The 26367-nt window shown below is 40.3% G+C and overlaps 1 protein-coding gene across 7 annotated transcripts in view; it reads left to right on the forward strand.

Moving 5' to 3' along the window:
• Positions 1-19319, forward strand: part of LOC114646174 (anoctamin-5-like) — a 138897-nt gene extending 119578 nt beyond the window's left edge. For all 7 annotated transcript variants that reach the window (XM_051923130.1, XM_028794204.2, XM_051923131.1 and 4 more), the window contains 4 exons: positions 2748-2953; positions 5719-5921; positions 7815-7920; positions 17229-19319. In XM_051923130.1, coding sequence (XP_051779090.1) covers positions 2748-2953; positions 5719-5921; positions 7815-7920; positions 17229-17447 — 734 coding nt within the window. In that variant the 3' untranslated portion in view covers positions 17448-19319. The remainder of the gene's footprint in view (positions 1-2747; positions 2954-5718; positions 5922-7814; positions 7921-17228) is intronic.
• The last annotated feature ends 7048 nt before the right edge of the window (positions 19320-26367 follow it).

Consider the following 26367-nt stretch of genomic DNA (forward strand, 5'->3'; position numbering starts at 1 on the left):
CATATCAAATATTAATATTATATATTTTACAGACAATTATCCAAAATATGTTTACCGTCTTCACTATTTGCAGCTACAAATCCTGCATCAAAACAGAGTATTGACCCTGCAGCTTGAGTGTTCCTATAGAGCTGCTTTAAAACTTAGACTGAGTTGCTGGGGAGGTCTTTTGACTCGCTAATCACCTTTAATGCAGCCCATCCTTCTCCACATCCTTTTCAGATGAGCCCTCATCTCCGTTCTGCTCCCAACCTCAAACTCATTTGCTAAAGGGACAGGAGAACCCCCCCTTCACACTTCACACACCAGGATCCCTGCGCTTGGTGGGCTGAGGTGCCACTTTCTCACCCGCAGGCTCCGACCTCTTAAAGGGACAGACCCCAGATTGGAAACCCTGGAACACTTCTGTAACTCCCCATTCCTTCCCTCTCAACTCCTCTTATCTGGAACACCTTGTAATTCCAATCAATGAATTTTGTAAAAAAACGTGTCAGCAAGTAGGTTAACATCCCATCCAAAGAATGTTCCAGACAACACCCCAAAAGGAATGAAGATCTCTGTACAGGGGTGTGGAAATCAAATTTTTTTCTACTTGTCCACGGAGACGTAAACTTAGAAAATCCACTTGTCCGCCAGTTAAATTCACTTGTCCATAAACAAATAACAAAAGTGAAAAATAGTTTATTTTTTCTGATCTCTTTTATTGATACCAAAACTGCCTTCCATTTTAAAACTGAAAAAGGTTCTTTCAGGGAGTAGTATTTTGCCACCTTGCTCCAGAACATTTTATAAAAGATTCCCTTATCATTTTAACTCACTAATAAACAATGCCTTCATTATAGCTACACTAGTTCTGTTTCACATACTACAGTTACAGTGAAGATTTTTATAGATATTTCATAACCTTTGGAAACCGTTAGAATGTTTTCTTCTTTATTTTTAATAAACTGACAGCGCGAAACCAACTTGTTTTATATGAAATATTCGCTAATCAAAAACGATCTATTGACAGCTCATCAAAATTGATGTCATACAATAAATTGCTTAACTTCTCAATATATCACAACCTACACGAAATCGCAAATTTCAGGAAAGATTAACTGCCTAACAAGCTTGTTATGTGGTGAAAACAATTGTATTGTAAGTAAAATGACTGCATTTTTATGTAGAAACAATGAATTTTATCAATCTTCTTCTATAATACGCTACCGTGGCTGTTCATTTGTCTGTCCAGGATTTTAAATCACCTGTAGCTCGCAAACCATTTCACCTTTTGACTTGAAATTTGGTACACATACAGTATACTACGTGACGTCTACTATCCGCTTTCGGGGTGATGATTTGTATTACTCTTTATTTTTATTTTATTTTATTTTATTGTTGAATCAACTCTCGGCAGTGCGCAGCAGGGCAGCGCATGCGTATGGGAGCCATTCTCATTCCCCTCCCTCCACCTTCGTTAATCATTCTTGAGGCAGATTGAAGACTTAAGTGCCAGTTTAAGTGAAAAATTAAAGAAAACGTACTAAGTAATTGCAACACAAAAACTAACTTAATCAGTTTTAACGCGAAAAGATGCCGACGAAAGAAGAGAAGCAGCGGGCCGCTAGGGTGGAGAAAAGAAGGGCTGCTCAGGAAGCAACAAGCACATCAACCTCTGAGCAAATGTATGCTAAACGTACAGAGAAAGAGGATGAAAACTAGGAATGCTCAAGTCAAGTGTATTTATTCATTGCATGTTATCGTGCAGTATATATAAAAGTTATTGATTATAATGAAAAATCATCAGATTACATCGTAATGTCGGCATGAAAAAAATGACTGCATCTCCAAGCGTGTAAGTATTAGGGTAAAATACTTATGTAAGACTGTAAGAGTGCTTCCCCTTTGAAAAATCAGCCGTCATTTTGTAAACAATATTGAAAACCAATTTGAGACATGAAGAACATGCCTAAGTAGACTGTTTCCGCAGAAAGTACGTACCCAAATTTTTAAAATGTGAAAGTAGTGGTAAAATGTGCCCTGCACAGCACATATAATATTTTTTCTCCAGAAAATTGCACTTGTCCGCGGACAACTGAAACAGAAAAACACGCTTGTCCGACGGTCAATTTACCCGTGTCGGATGAGTCGGGCGTTGGATTTCCGCACCCCTGCTGTATAACGTTGTCTAATGTCCAGCATTTCAACACAGTGATAAGTTGTAATTGAATTCCCGGACCCATTCTGCTGTTTTTATGCAGCATTTTGGAACTTAATCTAAAAGGCAAACAAGCAGAAGCTATGGCATTCCTGTACAGGTGCTCTCCGCACTTGGCATTTTAGCTATGGGAATATTTTTGCAGGAGATTGGCAACAGGTCCAGGGTGTCTCAGCCATCTATGAGCAACATATTACCTGTACTACTCAACAGCATAATTTTACATATGCCAGTACATCCAGTTCTCCTGTGGCAGGTGGCAAGATCGCCACCTACCCAATGTCCTTAGTGTCATAGACTGCACACATGTACACAACAATTCTCCACCTGAATTGGAATATCATTCTGTCAATTTGCAGCTCATATATGTGTTATGTGTGTGTTGCTCAACATTGTAGCCCAGCTTGAGAGCTAGACTGAAATCTAGGATGTAATTTTGGTCTTTATTAAGGTAATTTTTTTCTTCTTTGATTTTCATGTAAACATAAAATCAGTAAGTGTTGTGCAATAATTTATATCCTCCCTATTGTTTTTCCTCATAATTCAGTCATTCAATTTGGATTCATCACTCTTTTTGTGGCCTCTTTCCCACTGGCTCCACTCTTGGCTCTTTTAAACAACATCCTGGAGGTGCGGGTGGACGCCTGGAAATTCACCACCCAGTTCCGCAGGCCGGTGGCAGCCAAGGCACACAGCATCGGGGCTTGGCAAGAGATCCTAAATGGAGTGGCCATCTTATCTGTAGTTACTAATGTGAGTTTGATGTAGCTCCTCTTGAACTCTTTGCTTAATTACTATCTACTCATTGACACTGCATATGAATTTAAGACAGACACTGCAATTTACACCTTGAATATGCTGTAAATAGTAGCATATGTGCTATTATTGTATGTGTACTATACTCTTGATGGGTTTATTGTATGTATTTTGTATAAGTCCATAGTCATTAAAGAGTGGGGCCTGCTCGTATGTCACGTGAACCTACTGTCTATATTAAAACTTTATTTAACAGATTAGTTATAAATCATATACAAAGATTACACACATTTATTTCAGTATTTGGTCTACTTCAAGTTTTTTTCAGCCAAGATGGAAGAATGAAATGTCAGGTTTGTAATTTTTATAGGGTCATTACTGCAGTTCTAGGGTGTTGTACAGCAGTGGTCCCCAACCTTTTTGACAGCAAGGACCACTTTATTAGATGCAAATTTTTCCACGGACCGGTCGGGTGGGGGGGGGGCAGGGTGTGCTGGTGGGGGGGGCAATTTTATACACAATTTACATAACATTTCTTTTATTATTAAGTTCTTAAGCATTTCGCATACGTTTGCAACCTGAGATTTTTCTTCTTTTTTTGCATATAACAAAGACATATGCTTTGCATTTGCCATTCAAACAGATTGCACATCACAAACATTAACACTGTTATCGTTTTTTTCGTGTCTGCCGTTTCTATAGGAGGGTGACAATGAGTTACATTCCAATGGATGTTTTTCAAATGTTGACAAGCAATAAGAAAAAGGTATCACTGAAAACTACAGAAAACAAAAACAGCAAAAAAAAAAAAAAACAGTACGAGGAAAGTTCGAAGAAAGAATTTTTTTTACAATGTTTCTGTTTGGGGATCGTTATGCAAACATGCACAACTGAGCTGCGACCACAGATCTAACTGCTCTGTGGATGATTCATTCAGGCATTTCAAGGTCACTTCGTTGTAATGAAAGCATCTGCTGAATGTACTTCGTAGTAACGCGATTTCTATAGACTCGTGTCATATGGGGAAACTGTCGGGACCGTAACAATACTTTGTTGTAATACTCTCTCACCTCGGTCTCTCTCCTCTCTGTGCACCGCTGCAAAGCCCCGCCCGCCAAGCGTTCTGAAAAGTCTGACTGAGTCTCCGTTGCCGGCAGTTCTCTCGCGGCCCGGCTGTCAGACGGCTGCGGCCCGGTAGTGGGTCGCGGACCGGTGGTTGGGGACCCCTGTTGTACAGCATTACCCATTATGGCTGTTGTGAGAAGTCAAGCAAAATGACACCTTTTATTAGCTAACTAAAAAGACTACAATATTCAAGCTTTCGAGGCAACTAAGGCCCATTATTCAAGCCTGAGAAGGGACCAGAAGCTGAACATGTGTTAATTAAATTAAATTAAAATCACAAAACAAAATGCATTGCAAAAACCAGAATGAGAACAGTTCAAAACTAGAATTTTTCAATAAGAAAACTTGAAAAAGTTTAGAAAATGTATCTGCAATCTTGGATACCATATAATGTGTGGGCTGTGCCCACAAAAAATAAATGTCTCAGCAACAGCTAAATATAATGTTAACGTTATATATGTAATCTAATGTTATATATTAATATATAATGTACTAATTAATAAACTTGTAAGTGAAAATACCATGAAAATTAGATTCTTTGTGATTTGAACCTCCTCAAAAAGTATAGCATAAGTTCAGAAAAAATTCTGAGTACCAAAATAAATTTTTAAAGTAGCTCAATCCCACAATGCACAATTAACTATCCATCTGTTGTCAAACTCATTTGGTCTAATTCAGGTCAAAGGCAAAAAATTCAAATACTGAAATAAAACAATTTAAAGTACCTCTTCTTCGAAATCGAAAGCTCATACATTCACATAGTTCCTTAGTTTATTAAAGTAACATTTGTGAGTATAGAGGTCATTAAAATGAATACATTTTGATCATTTCAGATAATTAAATTTGATTATGAAAGCATGTTATTTTGGCTCTTACAGACCTACGGGGGATGCAGTATTTCCCCAGTCCAGCCATTCATTTCCTATTCTTTTTACATTTCAATATGGTGTAGACTTCAATGAAGCTGCCTAACATACTACATTTGTCTTGAATTTTCGCTTCTTACATCTTATTCAGAATAAAAATATGAAAGGAACCAGATCAGATTTAAATACAAAACAAACTAGAATTTTAAATCTTCCTCATGGAGTATAATCAAATTATATTTTTGCCTAATAAAAATGTGACTGAAAGTTATTATCCGATTTCCTCACAGTCTGTGGACATTATGGACTTTTAAAATGATCTCTGTCATGGTTTACAAACTTGCATGGCCATCTAGTTATTATTTTATTGTTATGCTATTTTATTTTTTGCTTGTCTTTGCTTTCTGCTCTTCTGGCAGAATCCCCCCTCCTGTAAATGTGTATGTTATGTAGACTCTGATTTGCCATAGAAAGTCCCTTTTATTTCTGTCTTTAATTCCTGACTCTGCTTCAGAGAGGAAACAAAGACCTCAGCTCAAAATAGACTATAACAATAATTCCTGACAAGTGACTTCCATCCCTGGTGTTTCTGTTATGTCACTGGTGCCCACCTTCCAGTGTCATGTTAATAGAGAAAATGTATCCTTAGAGTCAAGTAGCAAACTTTTAACAGTTTTGAAATTAATGGAATAAATTCTTTTTCAATCTGACCTGTTTTCCTAATCATTATCTTGCAAGTATGGTTAACTGTGTGCTCCTTCTGGTCCACAGGCCTTCATTGTGGCATTTACTTCTGACATGATCCCCAGGCTGGTGTACTTCTATGCCTACCATCCAGGAAATGAACCATCCATGGGGGGATACATTAATAACAGTCTGTCCATCTTTAACATCACTGATTTTAAGTCTGAGAACAGGCCAGACGATGGAGAAAGTCCAGACTGGTTCAACACCAGCTTTATAACAACATGCAGGTAAAGTGGAAGACTGAGAACACATGGATGTGCCCTAAGGTCCTAAATTGTTGAGAAGTTTTAGACATTGGTTTTTTTTTTACTTATTTCGGGCAGCATGGTGGAGTAGTGGCAATCAGTTTCTTCCAGGGCTTGAATTCTGGCCTGGTCACTTTTTGTGTTTCTCCTAATGTTCATGTGGGTTGAATATTCTGATTTTTTCTCCTATTTTTAAAATAATGTGTGCACTGGGTTAAGTGGTGACTGTAAATTGGCCTGGTATGAGTGAGTGTGGGTGTGTGTCTGTGTGTGATGATCCCATTCCAGGATTGGTTTCTGCCATGCACCAGATGCTGTGTATTTTTTTATGAAAAAAGACTGAATCTAGATCTAGTGAAAAGTGAATTATGTTTGGCCCTTATTGGGCACTAAACTTATACCAAAGTGAATCCGGTAAATGGATTATCAGTCAAGGTTTTTCAGGAACATAGAGGACCACTAAGTACTGACGACATTGTGCCGGCAAGTATGAAAGACAGTTTAATGGCCAAATGTGTAGATAACAATATGTATAAAAAACAATAATGTACATAACATTAATTCTGTATTTGATAAAGGTGGGTAAAAAGTAAATCAAAAACTCCATTCCTGGAATTTATGTTGTATGAATGGTGCCCACTCTCTTAATCTGTCAGAGTTTTGCAAGTCTGGCTACAAACCAAGTAACCTCCTGTAGATGCCCCAGAGGTTATAGGTTGAGTATTTACCTGGCTGGGATGCCATAATGGAAGGATTAACTAAACGTTGGCAATACCCAGTTGGGGTTGCAATATGATCTCCATCCTGGGTGGGATACCCGAAGATTACAAGAACCGGCAGGAGAGAACAACAGGGAGCAGTTCATCCTCCACTTTAATATTTGGCAGTGTCCTTCATACAGAGTTCCAATTTGGATACCCGCAGGGCTGCATGAGAGTTGGAGTCGGGAGGAGCAGCACTGTAGGGATCCCTGATGGGCGATAGAGTGTGCTGCCAGGGCGGACTTCCCTGGCTCTCTCATAACCCAGCAGTGCTTTCAACTGGCTACTTCACATTACCAAAAGTACTCCCAGGTTCTCAATTAAAGTGACCATGCTACCTTGTCCAGGCGAGTCGGAGCTGGGAGCGGAGACAGGCAACACTCGACTGGAGGAGGAGCAGTGTGGTTAAGACTGTTTGTGCATTTGTGTTTTGGGTATGGGGCTCAGTGGAGCCCCCTAGCCTTCACACTCCAGTAGCACTTTCCATAACATTGCTGTATTTATCTGTCATTGTCTGACCCTATAAGGACCCTTATCAGACTCTTTTCAGACTGGGTTTACTTCTTGGTATTTCTTATAATTATGTGTTCTCATTCTGAATTCTGATTTTTCAAAGGAAGAAGACAATATGCGCACACATGGTAGTTGATTATGGAATGATTTATATTGTAATTTTTGTTTTCAGTTCAGTTTTTAGTTATTGACTTACAAAGCCATGGTTGTAAGCCCTTTGACTAAGGTGTTTTGTCGCTAATGGCTATGTTAAATGAATCAATTCTGTCTCATAGATATTTTATATTAAGGTGTCACAAGTATGGATCTGATGTATGAATTTACAATGTTTATTATAAATAATGTGGGACATCTGTTTTATGTCTTTGTTGAGTTTAATCTAGATAAGGGTACTCAACTCCAATCCTGGAGGGCCACAGTGACTACAGGTTTTCCTTCTAACCATTTTCTAACCTTGAGGACCAACATTGATAACCCTTGATCTAGATAGTAAATAAATACAGACATGTTTGAGAATGCTGATAGCCTTTATTGTGAATTAGAAGATACTCGCTTTGCTTCGCTAGTTTATTTTTCTATTTTTTTTTAATTTGTTCTGCAGGTATCGGGATTACCGCTACCCACCAGGACACGAGAAGCAATATACTCATACTATGCACTTTTGGCATATTCTAGCTGCAAAGATGGCCTTTATCATTATTATGGAGGTAGTTAATTTTTTTGCCCATTACCCTTGTTTAACATGTGATTACAGACATTCTGTTATTCATGACATTTGTCTTGCTTGCCAGTCCTTACCATTCTGATGTGCCCCTTTGTTTGTCCAGGCCTGTTTGTGCCCTTGATCAGTGTGGTACCTTCAAAGCTGCAGCTTTTTTCAGTATCTTTGCTGTTGGACAAATCCACAATCACTGCATCACTGACAGGTTGGCTTACTCATTGAAGTGCTGGACTTTTCAGCTACTCATGGAAATCCACTGTGTTACCTGTGCAGATAACCTGTTGGTGCTCCAGTTATAAAAAATGGACAGATATAAAGCATTTAAACTGCACATTTATACATCAAAACGAACAGTTGAATAAATATAAATATACTAGTCATTTAGCCCGTTACAATAACGGGTGCTAGAACAGTAGTGCATAAACATTAGTAGGAACAGTCAATATTAAATGGCAAGGGACTTTGACCTCATTCTTTTTGTTGGTCGTATTTTTCTTTCTTTCAGCCTTTCTTTTGTTGATGTTTACTTGCTGAGCTGACCGTTCTTCGTGGGCTGCCGCCGTGTATTGTGTGTCTTTAATTTTCTGTGACAGTAATACTGTCTTGTACGGCTCTGTTCAATAAGGGCGTGCACAAAAAAACGAGCCTCAAAAGGGCGACCTCAATTGGGCGCAGCGAATAAAGGCACGCGTAAATAAAGATCTGCACCTTTGTTGCTATTCACATATTCCAGAGCCATTAGGGTCTGGAATATGTGAAGAGCAACAAAGGTGCAGATCTTTATTTACGCGCGCCTTTATTGGGCGCAGCGAATAAAGGCACGCGTAAATAAAGATCTGCACCTTTGTTGCTCTTCACATATTCCAGAGCCATTAGGGTCTGGAATATGTGAAGAGCAACAAAGGTGCAGATCTTTATTTACGCGCGCCTTTATTGGGCGCAGCGAATAAAGGCACGCGTAAATAAAGATCTGCACCTTTGTTGCTCTTCACATATTCCAGAGCCATTAGGGTCTGGAATATGTGAAGAGCAACAAAGGTGCAGATCTTTATTTACGCGCGCCTTTATTGGGCGCAGCGAATAAAGGCACGCGTAAATAAAGATCTGCACCTTTGTTGCTCTTCACATATTCCAGAGCCATTAGGGTCTGGAATATGTGAAGAGCAACAAAGGTGCAGATCTTTATTTACGCGCGCCTTTATTCGCTGCGCTCAATTGAGGTCGCCCTTTTGAAGCTCGCCTTTTTGTGCATGCCCTTATTGAAGGATGCCTGTACGCGCCCTTATTGAAGGATACTGTCTTGTACGTCCGTAATATACCTTTAATTTTCTCTGCCGGTAATACAGGCGTGCATGTCGGTAATATGCCTTTAATCTCCTCTGACAGTAATACTGGCTTGTATGTGGTTGTAATATGCGTCACTGTATTGTGTACCTTTAATTTCCTCTCGCAGTAATACTGGCTTGTATTTCCGTAAAACGCCTCTAACTTTCTCTGACAGTAATATCGTGCATCACACCGTGCCCTGCGCATGCGTACTTCACCAGAAGACACCCACACACGGACACCTGGACACACATAGGGATTTTATATATATAGATAATACAGATCCTTCTGGGAAATGGGAGCAGAAAACCATTTACGCAAAGTAAGTATTACATAGTATCTTATTGTAAGGGTACCAGGTGAATATCTTCAATGCAGAAGATAAACACAATAAGCATATTTGGGTGTTCTTACCCTCAAATAATTCCACCCATTACAAAAAGCTTAATCAGAATTAGCCACAAATCTGTTTAATGCTGTGCCTTTATGGTCTTGACAGCACTTTACAGGTAGATCAGGAATCAGATCAGATCCTTTTCTGTCTATAATTGACTTGCATTAGAACTGTGCCCAATGAAATTTTGTCATAACTTTAGTGGTTCAAGGCAAATCACATCATGCATTTGCTTTCAGAATATATTGTCACAAACTCGAGACAGTCATATAAAGGTTTGGGGCAGCCACCTGTATAATTTGATTTCCTGGCTGCAAAGTTGCTTTCAAAATAATACAGCACTGATGTGCACAAAACCGAGTCCAAACAGAACTGAGGGAATAGGGAAAAGGTGGAGGCTTTTAAAGGGGAAGACAGGAAGTGAAGTCAAAGGGGTGGGGCTCATGTAGGTCTTCTGCCATTGGTGCGAGCCCGGACGTGACATTACAGGGGCCAGAGCCGGCAAGGTCTCCTTCCATTGGCTCTGTCTCGGAAGTGACATCAAGAGGACCAGGTGGAATCTCCTGTGAATGGTCTGCAGGCAAGGGAGAAAAAGAGTCCGTGCACTCAGCCACATCCCGGTATGTCTTGGAACTGCCCTACTCAAGCCCTTTAGCTGCCTCCCATGCGCACGTGTGTGACAATATAAAAATACTACTTTGTGAAATTCAGAGTTGTATTGTACCTATCCTGCTCATTTTCTTTTCTTAAACAAGAATGAAAACCGATACATTTTAAACTGTACAGTTTATACAGGATCCTGGCTCAATTTTTGTAGTTTATACAGGATCCTGGCTCAATTTTTGTTTGCTTTAATAATACCTGCCAAAAGTACTCTAAATATACCCTACCCAGATATGCTAATCTAGCTCCTTCCTAGAAATGTTTGAAAGGTGGACATTTGGTGACTAAAAGACTTTTCACTGTATTTTTTATGGGGAAAATCTTGTTCCAGTCTAAAGTAAGGACAAGTTAATTGCATAAACTTGTTAAAGAACAATATTCTCATTACACAAGACGACTACATAGTCAACATAATTGTGAAATAAATGGCAAAAGATTTTCATTTTGTCTTCAAAATTCTCAAAGGCACATTGATTAAAATTGATCTCACAGAATTTTTTAATTATTAAATAGCAACCCTAAATTTCATCCCTCTGTACCGATTTCTTCTGCAACCTCCTTGACCATGACTGATGTTTTTAAGCACACACACAAACACAAAATGATGAGCACAGGAGATTTTCTTGAGGTAAACATGAATGGCAATGGTGATCCTTTCTATCACACTTTCCTGTCGACTGTCTGTTAGCATTGGCTTCCATTATAAAAGTAAAGTAAAATATTTGAGAACAAAGGAATGACATTCTTTAATTTAAAAACATCCTACAAATAAGTATTGTTCAGATAACTGAATTCCTTAATTATTTACCTGACACATGCAACTTGTAACATTTGAGATACAATTGGCTAAACTTCGTTTGCTTTGATATTGGAGCATAGGCAAATGAAATGACTTCCTCATGGTCCACAGTGTCAGTAGTAGGATTTGAACCCACAACCTCAGGGTTTAAAGTTCTATGCTTTAATCACTACACCACCCAGCTTTATGGCATATATTCCAATTTAGTGAACTACTGTAATACTGAATTTACAGTAGGCACATTCAAAATTCTAGTATATCCATTAGAATGAGTGCACACTACCACAGATTATTATGTGTATAACACAATATCATATTGTCAAACTTATTTAATCCAGTTAAGGGACAAGGGGAGGTCCAGAGACTATCCTGTCAACATCATTATTTAGGACTGTTACTGAGCTGAGGGTTAGTCCATTGTAGAGCAGAAACATGCACACACCCACAGTTTAATGAAACCAATTTAGGATTGCCATAATATATTATAATATTTAAATGTAATATAAGAAAAACACATTGAGAATAGGAAGAGTTGGAGCACCTTGAAGACGAACTCTGTATAATTGATGACAAAAAGGCAAAAACAACAAGCAATGTCTTTTCAGACTTTGAAAAGGAGTCTGACCCAAGATGGTGGTGGTACCCTTTAGGAGGAGGCCAGAGTTTAAGGAGCGGGTCAGAGGATTGTGACTTGGAAGTGACGACGCTGATACAGCCAGTCGTCAGATCTGTTAAGGAGAGAGGAGGAGAAACATTAGGCAACAGCGCCACCCCTCGGCTCAGGGTGGAATTACTATTTGATGACCGTTCAAGTTATCATTCATTTGCACATGCATGACATGCAATATAATATAATCAGTTAAAAATAAAGCACATATACCACCAGAAAAGAAATGCTCTTTGGGGTCTGGAAGTCATAAATTCAAGTCCTGGGTGATTTTAGTCTGAAATTATATTTTCATTACCTTTTAGGAGAATTATTTGCATCTCATCCCTCAGTTAAACAATTGTGTTCAACTGAGCAAGACCTTTCATGAACCATTTTCTGTACCCATTATTATCCTGTTAGTGTCACAAGGGCCATCTGAAATAATATACAGTAATCCCTCGCTATATCGCGTTTCGACTTTCGCGGCTTCACTCTATCGTGGATTTTATATGTAAGCATATTTAAATATATATCTCGGATTTTTTGCTGGTTCGCGGATTTCTGCGGACAATGGGTCTTTTAATTTCTGGTACATGCTTCCTCAGTTGGTTTGCCCAGTTGATTTCATACAAGGGACGCTATTGGCAGATGGCTGAGAAGCTACCCAACTTACTTTTCTCTCTCTCTCTCTTGCTCTGACATTCTCTGCTCCTGACGAGGGGGTGTGAGCAGGGGGGCTGTTCGCACACCTAGACGATACGGACGCTCGTCTAAAAATGCTGAAAGATTACCTTCACATTGCTCCCTTCTGTGCAGCTGCTTCGTGAAGGGACATGCTGCACGGTGCTTCGCATACTTAAAAGCTCGAAGGGCATGTATTGATTTTTGATTGTTTGTTTTTATCTGTCTCTCTCTCTGCTCCTGACGGAGGGGGTGTGAGCTGCTGCCTTCATTGCAACTGCTTTGTGCGGCGGTGCTTTGCATACTTAAAAGCCAAACAGCCCTATTGATTTGTTTGCTTTTCTCTCTCTGACATTCTCTGCTCCTGATGCGCACTCCTTTGAAGATGACGATATGTTTGCATTCTTTTAATTGTGAGATGGAACTGTCATCTCTGTCTTGTCATGGAGCACAGTTTAAACTTTTGAAAAAGAGACAAATGTTTGTTTACAGTGTTTGAATAAAGTTCCTGTCTCTCTACAACCTCCTGTGTTTCTGTGCAAATCTGTGACCCAAGCATGACAATATAAAAATAACCATATAAACATACGGTTTCTACTTCGCGGATTTTCACCTTTCGCGGAGGGTTCTGGAACGCAACCCTCGCGATCGAGGAGGGATTACTGTATTTTCATTTTACTATTTTTACTGCCTTCGTACAAACCTTTGAATGAGAACTGCAAGTTAAAATATATATTTTCATTGATGCCCTAAATTAATTAATGTACCGTATTTTTCGGACCATAAGACGCACTTTTTTCCCCCCAGAATTGGGGGGAAAAAGTCCCTGCGTCTTATGGTCCGAATATAGCCTAAACATGTGCTGTAAAAAAAAAATTTTCAACTTGCCCGGCTCTGTGCTCCATTCCCGCCGCGGCCGCCCGCCCCGCTCACTGGAGTCAGGCGCTGCTGCTGCCCTGTGGTAGTAGTAGTACCGTACCTGCTTCCATGATCATTCCTGCTGGCTGCAATGCTCCATTCCCGCCCCCGCCCGCACCGCTCACTGGAGTCAGGCACTGCTGCTGCCCTGGTACAGACGTGGTAGTAGTAGTACCGTACCTGCTTCCATGATCATTCCTGCTGGCTGCAATGCTCCATTCCCGCCCCCGCCCGCACCGCTCACTGGAGTCAGGGGACTGGACTCTAACTGGTACAGTGTAGTGTACGGTGACGGTCCCTTCCTTGATCCTGCAGTCTGCATGCATCATCATTCATCGATTCCCATCCGCCTCAGCTGGTGTCCGCCCGCTTCCGGGATCGGAACCAGCGTGAGGCGCACATGTGACCTCCCTCCTGTGAGAACACGTGTGCGCCTCACGCTGGTTCCAATCCCGGAAGTGGGGGAAACCAGCTGAGGCAGGACAGGAGTTGCGAGTCGAGCGCCACCACCGCACACACCAGTGAAATACGAATAGAGGTAAATGACAAGTGAAATGACTGAGTGAAGGTAAAAGCGCAAGAATATGCATACAAATAGAAACCCTAATACAGTGGAACCTCGAGATACGATCACCTCTGTATACGAGAAATTCAAAATACGAGGAAAGTATGAGCGAAAATTTCTGATCTAAATGCGAGCATTGGCTCGCGTAACGAGCCATGAGCCAGGCTGTGGGTATAGCTCTCAGCTTAGCGAGGGGGCGTGGTAGCAGTTGCGAGCCGCGATCTGCGGTGTCTGCGTTTCTCACTTAAGTGCACAGGTGGGAAACTGCCCACATCCGTGATTGTTCCTGTGGCTGATGGGCTGCAGCTGCCATGTCCTCCCCGCATATATAGAGAAGCGCGAGCCGGTTAAGGGGGAGAAGAAGTGAGAGAGAGAGAGAGAGAGAGAGAGAGAGAGAGAGAGAGAGAGAGAGAGAGAGAGAGAGAGAGAGAGAGAGAGAGCGAGCGAGCGAGCGAGCAAGCAAGCAAGCAGGCAGGCTCGCGTGTAGCTGAACAGTGAGCTGAACAGGCGAGCCAAACAGCTGAAGCAGGACGGTGTAGAGAAGGTCAGCTGCATTAACTCTTTTAGGGCGGATGTCGAGGGGTTGAAGGCGTTAATGTTAATGGCGACAAATCTCACTGTCACGTCACAGGCATTCCCTCTGTGCTTGGAGGAATGCTAGACTCGTTGACTCGGCAAATAAACATTGCGTGTGCGTGAGTTGCGAAATGTAAACAAAGGCAAGATGGCACCGACATGTGAAAAGGCAGCGAAGCAAGTGCAGAAAAGAAAACACTTGGCAGACGTTGTTTTGCGCATTACCGCGGAGTCGGACTCTTGATTTTTCAGAATCGGACTTTATTGGCAGTGATCAGGAGATCGAGCAAGAGAGTTAGAAGCAGGCATCAGCTGATCAGACACCAGCCGATGCCGCGCGAGCGGATCTGCTGCCAGTTGAGTGCCTTCGCGCAGCCGATGCATCTACGGCAAGGTTCACGTGGAATAAATACACATACATTGATCCGTTGAGAGCCGATATGGCTACCGGAGTTTACAAGACAGCATGGCTTGCTGTTGGACACGACAGATCACCAGCTGCTGTACTTCAGGCTGCTCTCTCCTGATGCTGCTTTTCAGCTACTGTCAGACGAGACAAACAGGTAGGCAGAGATTTTTTTTGAATCGCGGGCTGCGTTTGCATCGCATTCTTGTTATTCAAAGTGGAAACCCACAACGAAAGACGAGATGAAGCGCGCTGTGGCATTACAAATAGAGATGGGACAGAACTGGTGATATAACTTCAGGGAGCATTGGTCCAAACGTGTTTTGTCCCCTGGTGGCTTAGGTACGTGCTGCTGCAAAGTTTTATTCACTTCTGTAATAAACAGAAGCAAATCCCATGGGGTGAGCCAGGCTATAATGCCATACATAAAGTTCATAAAGTTTCAGAAGATGAAAAGAGGTGACAATACGGTTTTCATGCAGGCAGAAAACTTGGTGGCAGTGGCATGGCACGATGGCAAATGGGTGACTTGTCTCTCTACAGTACACACTAACAACATATGTTAGAAAATGCAGCAACAGACAATTGAAAAATAGGCATCAAAACAACATATAGAGAATTCAGGCTCATACAACATGCAAGACAGTAACATTTGTCAAAAGTAAATATTTTTTGTTGATTTGATATGTTAAACAATTGCTTTGTGTTCTTTTTTAAAAAATGTTAGTTTTTGGAAAAATATTCAGCCCTGGGAGAAAAGAAACAAAAAAAAATTAGCCCTAAAAGAGTTAAGAGTGTCTCGCCTAGATTCTGACTCTAGCGATGAGGAGTTCTTGGGGTTCTCATAAAACAAGCAGAACCTAAAAGAGCGTAACTGTTCAACTTTATTCTATTTTATTACTGAAGTCTCTCGTTATTGTGTTTTACAGTAATTTTGTCTTTTGCTGACTGTATTTGTTAATAATGGTTCTAAATGCTGCTGTTCACTTTACAGGGTTGATTACATGTGTTTATGACTGTGATGTTGGGTTTTAATGCACATAAAATGTTTTAAGACATCAGAATCTTTTTTTTCTTCATTTCCCTTCTCTAAAAACTGGTGCGTCTTATGGTCCGGTGCGTCTTATGGTCCGAAAAATACGGTAATTCATTTTTTTATGGTATTTTGCAATGATTCTCATCACTTTGCTATCACCAAGCAAACGTGAAATTAGTATATCATAAATTAAGTTAGATGGTTGCTCAGTGGTCCAGGGGCAAATTCCACTGTCTCAAAGCCACAGAGACCTTGGTTTTCTTTCCAGACCCGTCAGTGTCTTTGTGTAGTTTAATTACTCACCTTGGGTCTGTATAGCTTTTCTCTGGCTTCTCTGGTGTCCTTCTATGTCCCAATGACATATGCACTAAGGTAATTGATGGAATTACATTGCCTTGGTATGAATGAGTAGTGATGTGTGTCTGAGTGTGCTTAGCAATGAACTTTGCTTGTTTGAGCAAGAATATATTCCCCAGTAGGTAACTTGAGAAAAAGGATGCCATAAAGTTGTGTTACTGACCAAGGGAAGGTGGTCCATTCAGATAGCAACCATGCCATTATGTTTACATGGAGCCTGGATTGTTTGTTACAGTAAGCGTTGGGTAATATGTTGTACCCAGGGGTTTCAGCGAGACACAGAGATTTTAACTTTTGAGCAGTAGACAAGCTTGATTGGTTTAAATGACTGATTGAGTTGTTTCTCCCATTGTATATGCAATCAGATGAAAGAAGCTGTTAAATGATTTTTATTATGTGAAAGGTACTATGGTCTAACTCTACGTAAGTATGTTTGCCTGAGAGATGTGTGAATCATTTAGTACATGAATTCTTCAGTTGTCAAGTCACTAGTCTGCCGAATGCCCATGAAGCCAAGTGCATGTCAAGCATGTATGACACCCCTTAATCTTGTGTCCAAGTGGTTATGTATGTTGAGGTAAGAGCAAAGCCTGAAAAGGTATAAACAGTCAAGGTATTACTAACAGAATATTTTAGTCTGTCCCTATCTTGAATCTAACTTTTTACTCATTAAACTGGTAAATCAATTGCACACACACTTTACAAAGTCTGTCACCAGGTATTGATTGTTTTGTGTCTTTATCATCCTAACATTTGACAGTTATATACTATACCACAATGCAATTTTAGTGCTTATTCAGGATCCTCACTTCCTTGTTCTGCTGCCCTTGTGTTGGCACGTTTTGGGTCTAAAGGGTTTTTACATTTTTAACTGCAATACCAATGTGGACCTATGATTAACTCTTGATTTTGTTCCCCCTTCAGCATGTTGTCTTCGTTGTTAAATTCTTTGTGGCCTGGATGATTCCTGATGTACCTTCTGAAGTGAAGGCTCGAATCAAGCGAGAGCGTTTCCTTACCCAGGAGTACTTACACGAATATGAGATCCAGAAGCTTAAGGCGCAGCTGGAAGAGCAAGGAAATCACATCCAAAGTGCCATTGCAGAGGCGCAGAAGCATGAAGTCTTCTCCGAAGTCATGTAGCCCACAACTTTGGGGCTTCTGGCCTTTTCTACCATTGAACCTGCGTACAGACACTCCTGGCCATAATCTGCAAGATGGACCCAGTTATTAAACAGATTACTCCAGGGCTAGAGACTTGCACTCAACAGTGGTCATTTCCATGAATACCTTAAATGGGGCAGCCAAAGTTTCCAGTGTCATTCTGGTTGGTAAATTTCAGTTCATGTCTCCAAGCAGAGCAGCTCCCCGCTTCTAGAGCCATGTTTTTCTGAGGACAGAAAATGGAATATCTTATCCTATTGTATGTCTACATGACCACCAAGGCCACCACAGTCCCAATCCTTTGATGGTGCCATAGATTGGAATTCCTTAATAGGGCTGACCAGCAAACAGTTGATTCGAAAGTACTGCAGGTGTCAAGGTCAGATTCTGGTCACACTTGGGAACTGAGTGCTGAACTACACACTTTGGCTGCCTTTTCTTTTAAAGCTCCATTGCTGTGAAAAAGTATGAAACACGTAAACAGATAACCGACTAGATACTATAACTACATTGACAGAAACAAGTATCTGGTATGGGTAAGCAAAACATTAACCAAATAAAGGCAAGAATATATGCGAAGAAGGGCTGAAAACGCTGAGCTTCTCTGTCCCAGATCATTTCAAGCAGATTTGCTTCTCTTAGACAACTTGCTCTGTTTGTGCAATGAATGTACATACAATATGGCGTGAAGCAGAGAGCCCGAATCAAGCAGAGATTGAAGGTGAAAGGACAAACAGAATATTTATCAATTATTCAACAATACCATGGAATGTTTTCTGATTTCTGTGTTAAAAAATTCTCCCGAATGTGAGCGGCTGAATTCCGTCCCGTATTTTGATTATATCTATAGCTGTACTCAAGCTGATGCCAGATTTTATTGAAAGTGCACCACAAGTGAAAGATAAAAGGAAAGCTTATGCTAGGATTTCTCAGACTTTATTTTTGTGAAGGTGAACCCACCAGTCACAGGTCAATCTCGGATTACGAAGGGTGATCTTCCTGACAAGATTCTTTTTTCTTAATTTGTCAGTCAACCCATTTGCCCTCGCCTTTCTTTCTAAGTGTGTGTGGTACACCCTTTGTGATTGGCACTTCTCTTCTGGGTGAGCCACACTTTCTGTCGACTTGACCTGCCTGAAGTGAATCCCATTTAATAGCTGATATTTGAGACAGCTTAGCCTTGGCTATGAATATTTGTTAAATATTTAACCGACTTGATGGTTAGCATTCCTTCCGTGTCATATTATCGATATTTTGTGTTAATTTAACCATTTCGGATGCCCCCCTTTAATGGATGTTTCTTCCGGTGCATCTCATTTAATGGCTACAGTTTTCCTTTATTTGTATATTTTGTCATTGAGCCGTCCCTGTGAAGCATTATAAAAGCACTATTTCTGCATTCCTCAGGTTCCAGCAGCATAGAGTTGAGACAGGTACGGCCAGCAGAGGTGTTTCTGTTGAAACAGATGATATTCTGAATTTGTTCATAGTGTGAGAGTTTAGCAAAATAGAGAGGAGAACACCCAGATTCTACAATGAGTCTGTGTGCACTTCTGAGTAAATGCAATGTCTTTCCTAGCATTAATATTAACTGAGTCTTTAGTGATCCCAAAAATGGCATTAAACAACAAAAATCTACAAAACACCCAAGTTCTGAAATCACGAGCGAGATGTCATGTTGATTGTAACCATGGTCAAAAAACACAAGTGCCCTTGTCATTGTATTTGATGCCAGTTTGTCATTGCTCTACAGTGCCTACTGCTTTGTGCGTACAACATGTGTGCGTGTGTGCACATCTGGGTGTGCTATGAATTTCTTTATTTATAAAATGTTTGATATATGTGCCTATACTGAGACAAGCAAATAGCCTCTATACAAAGGTGCCCTACATCACCAAATACTTCTGCACTTTGTACTCTCTTTACACAACCCTCTCCGGACTGACTACTTACGTTCACCATATTGGAAACTTTATAAAAAGTGTTGAAGGCAAAGGTGTTCTCCCTCAAGGGATTGCACTTTCTGATCTCTAAATGTGGTGGGGGGGCTGTATTTTATGCACTCGTGGAGGTCCATGGATCTCAGTTCACCAAAAATCATTCCCAGAGAAGCCATGCTAGATTTAAAATAAAAAATAAATATCAGGAAGCATTTGAAACACTTTGAAGGCCTGCAAACTATAAAACTAATGTGCTGATTAGTCAATAATATAGCCTAGAAATGGGTATTGTTGGCATCCCGTCACAGTATACAAACATTCAAGCATATGCTTGTGCATATACTGTATATTGCACATGTTTGATGGAATACTTTACTGTATTTGTGCTGTTATGCATATGTGACTGTACCGAAGTATATATGGGTGAAGCCCATCATCTATAACTGTATTATGCATGTATAGTTTTTTCGATAAACATACAGTATCTGATTTTGCCTGTATGTACAGTATATATTAGTCTATGCATTATGTTCGTGTGTTAAATTTTGTTGTATTTTTTTTTTCTTGTTGTTAGAATAGGCTCTGGCACCTCAACATACCTGAACACATCGTTGGGTCCTTAACCTGAAAATTGCTCCACGGGGCTGTATAATGGCTGACCCTGTGCTCTGTGCCCCAACGGTTATGTGAAAAGAAATTTCCCCTTGGGGATTTTAATGAAGTATGTCAAAATAAAAAAATCAAAAACATGCAGTTCATATAAATGGCAGGATGACTACTAGGACAGAAACACTTAATGCTGCTGCCCATGGTTCTGTACGCTAGAAAAATAAGGGCTTTAAAATATAAATAAGTGGAAGGATTAACAATTGGACTGTGGGGAAAAAAATAGCTTACTTGCCCAAATTCTCTTTTGCTTTTCCTTTTGATAAATCTTCCTCTTAGCAAGAATCTCAAGCTGTTGCATCCCACCTCAAATTCATTATCCTCAGGTAACATGTGGTCATATATGCCCCAGTCCAAAATGCTACTTTTAGTTGACGGACCATCCCAAAGTTACTGTGACAACTAAGTAACTGCTGGAGAAATACACATAAACATAGGATGCTTTTTTGAATCGATCACAAATAATTTTAACACAGGTAAATGTAAGATTCAAGTGCAGCAGCACCAGTTTCATATTACAATCATACAAATTGCCCAAAAAAGTTGTGCCATGACTGCTGACACAATGTCTCTTTTTATTGTAGAGTTCCCAAAGTCTTTGAGTTAGAAGGCCATACCCCAGTCCTCAGCTATCCTTAATGGCACAACTTTTCCCTGGCCAGATATTTTGACCTTGGCATCCCTCCTTCAGTTACTAGGATGCCATTCCTTTCTTGGTTATTTATTTATTTAACTCCTTAAGCTTCCCTTTGCGTCTAGTAGGCACCATCTAGTGCCTATTCCGCTTTGAATGCATTGTGAGATTCATTTCTTTTTACTGCTTTCCTTGGTAGTTTCGTTCTCTCTATACAACTGCAGATCTTATTTTGTCATGCTGAAAAAAAGTATCTCTTGTTTAGGACGATGCATTCATGTGTTTTATTTGGAGACCTTCAGTGCTTTTGTCTTCAACCCTTAAACATTTTTGGTGTTCAGTGTACAGTTCTGTAGTAATACCAGATGCCCAATGTCAAAGTGAGGGACTCCGGCTTAGAAGACTCACAACCCAAGGGCAGTGCCATCTTTGAGGGAGCCAAATGTGTGCTGCCAGTCAAATCATAACTTGTCAATGCCTTATGAAGAAGGGACTTTGTGTATTTAAAGTGAAGAAGCTGAAATAATCATGAGTTGATAATTTTCTAATTTTTTATTGCTGCTTGTTATTTATAAATTTGTATTTAATCATTTAAATTGAAAGTTTACTTTGTATAGATTTCTATAAACCATCAGTACTGTTATAATTAAAGAGCCTACAAATGTAACAATATGGCCAAATATGTGCTTCGAAGACATGGTATATATATATATATATATATATATATATATATATATATATATATATATATATATATATATATATATATATATTCATGGTTCAGTTTATTATAAAATTATGGAAATATACTGTAAATCCCAATAAAATAATGATAAGAATCACAAAATATGCCTTTTTATTGTACGTAACTGGAAGTGTCTTCTCTGTGTATTTTCTGGATAAATACTCTGTGGTTTGCTTACTATGTGCATACATTTTACCACTTTGTGTAGCTAATAATACTTGGCTGCATTTGTGCTGTGTGGCATGCCCCGGCCGGGACTCCTCCACACTGCAAGGACCAGGGGAGGGAGCATATCCAGAGCATTACCTCCCCCAGAGTGCTAGGTGGCAGCCCCCCTGGATTGCAGCAGTGCCTCGGACTCCCACAGGAATCCATGCGAGTTGGAGTTGGATACAGCCCTGTTGGCAGTTCTTCCACCACACCCAGAAGTGCTGCCTAAGTAGAACAACGCTAGCCTTATTAAAAGAGCCAGCAGCCACTACTCCGGGAGCCAGAGTCAGGAGGAGGGAGACGAAGCTTGCCAGGAGGAGTGGAGGAGAGAAAAAGTGGAGAAGAAGAGAGAAAGAAGAGTATTGTGTTTGTGCTTGTGAGCCTGTGCTGGGCTTGTGGGAAATGAGGAATGTGTTTCCCACAAGAAAAAAAAGCAAAAATAAAATATGTGTGCCTTGAACTTGTGTCCCACACCTGTCTGTGTCGGGTTGGGGTGGTGGTGCCCACCTTGGTGGTCCACAGCTATCATTTCTTTTTAATCAGTTCACTTCTCAACATTTTACTCATATGGCCTCCAGTACTTTCTGTTTGCTGTTCAGAGTGTAGTGATCTGTGTACTAATTTGGCTCTAGAGAGGAGATGAATCCCCATTGTGATGGAGTCTAGTAAACCTGCTGTGCAGAACATCATCCAGCGCCCCAAATACGTGACCAATGTCTCATTCAACATTGTAAAATAATGAGCTAGGCTGATTATTGCATTATTGTGAGCTCACCATGCATGCTACTAGTGCTTTGCCAATGATGAAACATTGACATTTGACATTGAGTCAAAAAACACTAGTGAAGGTCAAAACCAGGAATTCAAACAGATGGGTGGACAAAGCCAGTATGTAAAACCAATACAGAGTCAAAAATCAAAAGATTCTTTAAAAAAATTGCAAGCAAAAATGTTTTCTAATTTATCCACCATCTTGGAAAAAGTGTTCCATGTGGTGCTGGCTAATATAGTGATGCTTTTTGATGAAAAACTGGATAGTACAACATCTGCTATGGATGATCAGAACTTAGCTACTGCTACATAAATTGGCGTGCCCACAAAAAACAAAAAGGTGACGCAAAAGTAACAAGGCAACAATGGTAAAATAAAGTAACAAGTCCAAAAACAGAATTAAGAAGCAAAGTAGCAGTAACCTCCAATGCAGAGAGAAGAATGTATCCTTGTTAGAAATTGAATAGAAACATGACAACTAGATACATAAGCAACGTCCTGCTGAAAGTTTTCATTATGTCATTTTTGTTACAACAGATATTCTTATTTACTTAATACCTGTGGGCCTGTGGTCTTGTTTATAAAACTTTGTGTGGATTTGAGCGTGAAAATATGGACATGCCAAAAACAAGGAAAATTAATACGGCAAACAAAAATCTGTTTTATATAACCTTGCGTATACACAATTTGCAATTTTATACATCACAATCATCTTGTAAATGTGTGCACGTGAAGTCACCTTGAGCCCTGTCCATTTCCCACCCTGAAACAACCATATATGGATTATGCTAATGAACCTCATCCATATGCAATCACAATGCTGCAGACCTTCATTAGCTAATAGAGCAGTCCCACCTGATGCATCCAGACAACACCACCTGCACCTGCTATACACAACATTGTAGCACCTCTCCTCTGCATTCAAGGTTCAAGAAAAGGCATAAAGTGCCAGCATCTCAGCATCTGGCCCCTATTATCTGGCACATATAATGATGTAATTGCTGTGGCAATAAATAGTACAGATCATATGAAAAACTGAAGGTCCAGCCAGTTACCTTACTAACAAGCCTGCCATGATGAACGGCACCATCAGCAACTTGTTTAATCAATGTTACTTTGCCTCAAAATAAATAAATCATGGGATGACCCAGGCCACCAAGCCATTACGTGTGTCAGTTTCATCTTGGCATGACAAATAACCTCTGCTTCAATGGAATGCCACTGCTCACGGTTAACAAAAACAGCTTCGTTCTCTCTAGGTGCCCTTATATGAGTGCTGTCAGTTGCCACAATTACATTACGAAAACTGAAAAACTGCTGCAAATTTCCTTTCTATGTTGGTACTTCACTCCCTGCTCGCTTTGCTTGCCAACCCCCCCCGACCTGCACTACGTGCCAGCCACTTCACATCTCTGCCGCTTGCGTATGTGGATTTCACTTTCACCAAAGAACAAATCTTTTAATTCTCGCAGATACACCTCTTCATTGGGAAGAAACACTACTTTTCCCTGATGGCAACATGAATTAGACGATCTACAAGTCTCCAACTTAAAGTTTAAATCCGAACAATATAGTCGATCTCTTTTCACTGTTCCGTTATTTCACCGAGTAATAATTTCCATTTGTTTGCACTAATGTGATCTTTACTATCATTTTTTTGAGACTTTCAAATTTTAGTACTTTCATTATCTCTAACCTGCTCTGCATGTGTATCATGCCAACGTTTTTGAATTCTTTACAATGTTCTACTTTGTCATCTACTCTTTGTCTTTTATTTCCGGCCCCGGGCATGGTTAAATCTCTTGGCACAAAGTCTCATCTCGTGGGACATGAAAGTATCTCTCTGAGAAAATCATGTCATCTGCGGCCCAGGCTAAAAAGTCTCGTCTCGTCCCAGGATTTTTTTATTATAATAAAGAGATGTACAGCCAAACCATATGGAAACTAAATGTAGTATCTTGTCTGTCGTTTATGGCTTCAGGCACAGCAGGCACAATTGAGATTAAGCTTGGCTGAGATATTCCTTGCCTGTCAGCCAGGGAAGTTTCCTGTGCCAGAAAACCAACCATTGTTAAAACTTGGATATGAACTGCTATAACCTGGTTTCAGTCAGTCTGTTTTTCCAGTACCAGACCTAACACAGCAGTTCCAAGAGAATGGCTCTTGAAAATAAGCCCCTCATCATAATGGGCAAAAGAATCTGACTGGTCCCTAAAAGCTCGCTCCCATCATAAATGACCATTTGCACAGTCTTCAAGCAGTGCCAAACACGACCATTTTGTGTCAAACTATTAAGCTATAAGTAGGTTATAATGATCAAGCCTCCAAGTGGACAGAGGACAACATGTGAAAAGTAACTGCTGTATTTGGTTTAATTTCAGTATGATTATGGTTTCTCACATTTTGCTCTTAATCAATTTACACAAATACCTTTGACTTCTTAATTATGACAAATAAAGAAAGGGAAGCTGCACCATCCCCTTGCCTGGCCCTTTAAAAGGGTTCATGTCCAAACACAAGGGTCCCTCTGACTGCCAGTGTTGACACACACCTCTGGCTTATCTCTCCAAGCTGGAGTTCAAAGCTCTATCTTGATCTCTCTTTTTTGTTGTTCTTCTCTATTTATGTTTGCAAAACTGTGTGTTTCCAGGAGTCACCACACATCAAACACACTTGGTCCAACAAATGTCTGGCAACAAAGATGTGTGACAGGAAAATTGCCCATTAGATTTCCATTAGTGCTTCAGTATTGTTTATCTCCCCCAGCTGTTCATGTAAGAAAAAATATTAAGTACACCAAGCATTTCAGCAGAACACCAGCGTTCAGGTCGGGTGGGATGTTGCTTTGCACGTTGTTCATTTTCCTGAGGACAGTTCTCATGGAAGAGGAATAAAGTGCATGAGCTTATCTTTTTTGAATTTCTGGGCAAGTGATATTTTTCTTTTTATTTCTTCTTCTTAAACCACCAAACCAGACATGGTGACCGAAGGCTGCCTAGTGTCTACAATTCAACTGGATTAGGGGCCATCTGCAAGACGTTGGGAGCTTACAGAAGGTAAAGTGAAGGAGAGATCAGGTGCCAGCATTTCATCAGCGCTGGGCTCAGTTTATTCTGAATTTGGTATCAAGGAGTAGCAGCGGAAGACTGATGTGAGCTGTACTTCTAAATGTTTGTGCATGAACTGGCAATTTTTTCTTTGTATTAGTTTTGGTATGATATAGCACTGGATATAGCACTAGACTGGTATTCCATCCAGAATTAGTTCTATTCATATGCTCAGGTTTAATGTAGTGGAAAATCTGTTTCAGAAAAATGGTGGCTAGATGTCGCTTTGTAATGCCACATAATTATTATTTTTTTTTATTTCAGAAGAACTTGCTTGCATGGGCTGTCTGCACACATACTCAACCTTTGCTGTGGCCTGAAGAGACCTTAGCTAGCTGTCTGCTGACACACTGACACATCTGAGCTCTGGCTAACACATGGGCCAGACACAGGGACAGGTAAGTACACCTTTATACTTCAGGAAAAATTTCACTTCTAGATGGATTGCTAATGGATTATTTGTAATGTTCTCCTGGATGTTGCAGAACAAGACTGTAAACAGATAGCTATCTCACTTATTACAATACAAGGTTGTACGCTGGAGGGAGGCCATCTGTCAGCATGAGTGAAGCAAACAATCTCTGATTCAACACATCTGAGAGAAGATTATTTGGTTCATAAGGGTCCCCTCTGGACCAACTCAGGCTGCAATAGCAGCTTAGTTATTTTGTAATAATTATAATTCCATTTATATGGTGCTTTTCTCACTACTCAAAGGGATTTCACATAGTGACTGGGGAGCCCACTTCAGCCACTACTAATGTGTAGCATCCACCTGGATGATGTGATGGCAGCCATTATTGCACCAGTGTGCTTACCACACATT

Source organism: Erpetoichthys calabaricus, chromosome 2 (assembly GCF_900747795.2).
Source record: "Erpetoichthys calabaricus chromosome 2, fErpCal1.3, whole genome shotgun sequence".
Lineage (NCBI taxonomy): Eukaryota > Metazoa > Chordata > Cladistia > Polypteriformes > Polypteridae > Erpetoichthys > Erpetoichthys calabaricus.